The 3,488-nt window shown below is 54.6% G+C and overlaps 1 protein-coding gene across 2 annotated transcripts in view; it reads left to right on the forward strand.

Moving 5' to 3' along the window:
• The window catches only part of THBS2 (thrombospondin 2), a 37,740-nt gene that overhangs the window by 10,602 nt on the left and 23,650 nt on the right, over positions 1-3,488 (forward strand). For both annotated transcript variants that reach the window (XM_030929300.1, XM_010388343.2), the window contains 3 exons: positions 1,255-1,451; positions 2,462-2,602; positions 3,359-3,455. In XM_030929300.1, coding sequence (XP_030785160.1) covers positions 1,255-1,451; positions 2,462-2,602; positions 3,359-3,455 — 435 coding nt within the window. The remainder of the gene's footprint in view (positions 1-1,254; positions 1,452-2,461; positions 2,603-3,358; positions 3,456-3,488) is intronic.

The following is a 3,488-nucleotide window of genomic DNA, read 5'->3' on the forward strand; positions in this document are numbered from 1 at the left end:
GCTAAAGATCAGTGTGCTGGGTAAAATCCACTCAGGGTGGTTTCTCTCTCTCTGCCAATACACTGATATTGACCTGATTGTACATGGTTATGGGCATGATGAACTGAGGGGAAGCCTCTGAGCTTAATGCAAATTGCAGCACAGTTTATAACCAAGTGATAAAAACTCGATCACGGAATGCCTGACAGTGCTGTAAAATGTGTAAGTCATTCCTCAATAATGGACTGTCCGAGAGAAGTCAGGCATTTCAAAGACGGGATCCTCACCCCTAAGAGGGAGCAGAGTCCTAGATGGGGGTGAGGTGAGCTCCGGCGTAGAGCCTGGGCCCCGACTGCGTCCATGCAGGCCCCACTGAACCTGAGGACGGGACCTGCCTCGGTCCCCAACTTGCCTTGGGTCAATTTGTAAATTACATGCCATACCCATCCAGGTCCCACGATATAGGGTTTCAGAGGGAGCGGTGGGAAGGTGGGAAGGTGGGAGCGGTGGGAAGGTGGGAGTGGTGGGAAGGTGGGAAGGTGGGAGCGGTGGGAAGGTGGGAAGATGGGAAGGTGGGAAGGTGGGAAGGTGGGAGCGGGGGGAAGGTGGGAAGATGGGAAGGTGGGAAGGTGGGAAGGTGGGAAGGTGGGAAGGTGGGAGCCAGGGGAAGGTGGGAAGGTGGGAGTGGGGGGAAGGTGGGAAGGTGGGAGCCAGGGGAAGGTGGGAAGGTGGGAGCGGGGGGAAGGTGGGAAGGTGGGAAGGTGGGAAGGTGGGAAAGCTGGGACCAGCAAGGCACAGTCTCGAGGGGACCGGCTGTTTCAGCAAGAGGATGAGTGAATTTTCTTTAAAGCAGAGCAAGGAGCTGTAAGAAAGGGTGTTTGGGGATGAAAATAAAAAAGGATGAAGAGTCTAGAGGAGCCGTCAGAACTTGTGGGGGATGTGTTGTTCAAGAAGCAGATTTGTGGTCGGAAGCTTTGGAAAGAGGGGACCTGGGTCTGAGTGACGTGCGTGGCCACTCCTGCTTCTGCGTTTGGACCATGTGGGCCTGTCCTATACTGCTGTGTCTCCCCACTCCTAAGCTAACCACGGCTCTGCTCCGTCTGTGATGCGTGGCAGTGTGGGAAACAGCCGCTGTCCCCTGTCCCTGCTGTTCCTGGTGTCACCCAGCACCAGGCCTCTCTGGGAACCAGAGCAGGTCATCCTCCCTGTGGTTCCGGCCCCTGCTGCTGGCCACGTCCTCCGTGACGCTCACGGCCCTTCTGTGCTTCCCCTCAGCTGAGATCAACGCCATCAGTGAGAACACGGAGACACTGCGCCTGGGTCCGCATGTCACCACCGAGTACGTGGGCCCCAGCTCGGAGAGGAGGCCCGAGGTGTGCGAACGCTCCTGTGAGGAGTTGGGGAACATGGTCCAGGAGCTCTCCGGGCTCCATGTCCTCGTGAACCAGCTCAGCGAGAACCTCAAGAGAGTGGTGGGTGCCCGCGAGGGGCTGCAGGGGTCACAGGGCACAGGCAGCTCCACCGCTGGCCCATCTCGGCGGGTCTCAACACTCCCTGGCCTGGCGGTGCCTGGTGCTCGATGTAAAAACCCACAGTTCTCAGGGGAGGCGTCTGCCGGGACCCTTGCTCAATATTCAGCGTTGTTAGAGGGAAGTTGGGTAGATCTAGGGAAGTATTCCCAAGGAAAACAGTCCTGGGCACAGTCTCCAAAGTAAATTCTTAATTTGGGGAATTTATCTCCTCAGTAAATCTGTAGGTACGAGTGTATACACACACACACGCACCTGCAGAGGAAAATACTTTTATTTAAAGGACTACATGTTGGAGTAGCTGAAGAAGCAGGATGGGAAGTCCCCGTGAGGCTGGCAGGAGTGAAATGCATTTTAGCAGCACAGCTTGGCCAGGAAGAGTGAACACAATGAGGTGCTCTGGGCCACGGTGCCCCACGATGTCCACATGGCTAACCAGGGCGCAGTGATGCCGACTGTCACTTGTACCCAGAGGACACGAAGTAAATGATGCCAGGAGATGGAACCCGGGGCTAGGAGGGCTGCGAGGGCAGGAGCCTGGGGCAGGGAGGGTGGCGAGGGCAGGAGATTGGCTGTATCCCTGCCTGTCCTTATGGCTACTGCCTGGGGACCTTGTTCCCACCCCCAGTCCCACCTTGGGTTCCCATTTGAAGGAGCCCCAGCATTGCTCTGCACTAACCCAGGTGTGATGTGAGCCGCGCAGTTTCCACTCCCCTGGAAGGCAGGTGGATAGGTCGCCGCAGAAGCCCAGGCAGTGACAAGCTGTGACACTGGCTCAGAAAGCTCCATGAGGATAGAGGGCAGCTTCTGGAACTTCCTCCCAGGGATAAGTCAAGTCCTACTTGACTTTAGAGCTTTTTAATGAAGGAGGAACTTTGTTTTTCATCCACAAGCATGATGACTAAATATGTTGTTTTCTTGTCTATACTTAAATGTTTCACTTGATTTTCCAGTCGAACGATAACCAGTTTCTCTGGGAGCTCATTGGTGGCCCTCCTAAGACAAGGAACATGTCAGCTTGCTGGCAGGATGGCCGGTTCTTTGCAGAAAATGAGACGTGGGTGGTGGACAGCTGTACCACGTGTACCTGCAAGGTGAGGCCCCAGAACTCAGCTCTCGGGGGAGGAGGCCACCACTGGACACTTAGCAGAGCCTGACTGCCTGGAAATGCCAGCGTTCAGTGCGGATGTGTAAAACCTGTTCAGCTACGTGAGGAAATCTGAGTGCAAGAACCACAGACGGGCCAGGAACCATATTCATGACTCGAATCAACCTCTTTGTTTGCACATAAAGAACCAGAGCCCAGAGAGGGGGAGCGACCTGGCCAGCGTCACCAGTGGGTTAGAAACAGGAGGAACAGAGAAGCCAGACATGGTCCTAGACTCCGCATTTAATTCCATTCAGTTCTGACACAGCCTGAGGCTCAACAGAAACGTTTGGGGGAAATACCAGCCACTGCCTGAAGTCTTATAGACAGACAATTTAGCTTTTAGTGTCACTCTATTTCTGCTAACAGTGGCCTCAGAGTTACCTTAGATAACGGGAGTTCCTGCTGCCTTTTCGTCCCTCCTTCCAGGAAGCGTGGAGCTCTCTGTTGCTTCCTTGCTGCTCCGTGAAGGGAGAAAGGAACGGAATGGATGCAGAGAGCCATCTGGGGGCCCTGTTCTTGTTAGGCTCTGAGCACTAATGGGAGAAAAAGATGCCCTTATTTTCACATCTCTGTTTGTAACATACGGTCCGTAGGATGGAAAACATTCAGCCATTCTGTCGACTCCTTCTAGTCTCAGCCCTTGTACCAATGTCCCCTGCTTTTAAATGAGTGTTTCATGCATGCCTTTCTTCACTTGTAGAAATTTAAAACCATTTGCCACCAAATCACCTGCCCGCCCGCGACCTGCGCCAGCCCGTCCTTCGTGGAAGGCGAATGCTGCCCCTCCTGCCTCCACTGTGAGTATCGCCAGCCGGCGAGCGCATCCTGCA

The sequence above is a fragment of the Rhinopithecus roxellana genome, chromosome 4, assembly GCF_007565055.1.
Source record: "Rhinopithecus roxellana isolate Shanxi Qingling chromosome 4, ASM756505v1, whole genome shotgun sequence".
Taxonomy (NCBI): domain Eukaryota; kingdom Metazoa; phylum Chordata; class Mammalia; order Primates; family Cercopithecidae; genus Rhinopithecus; species Rhinopithecus roxellana.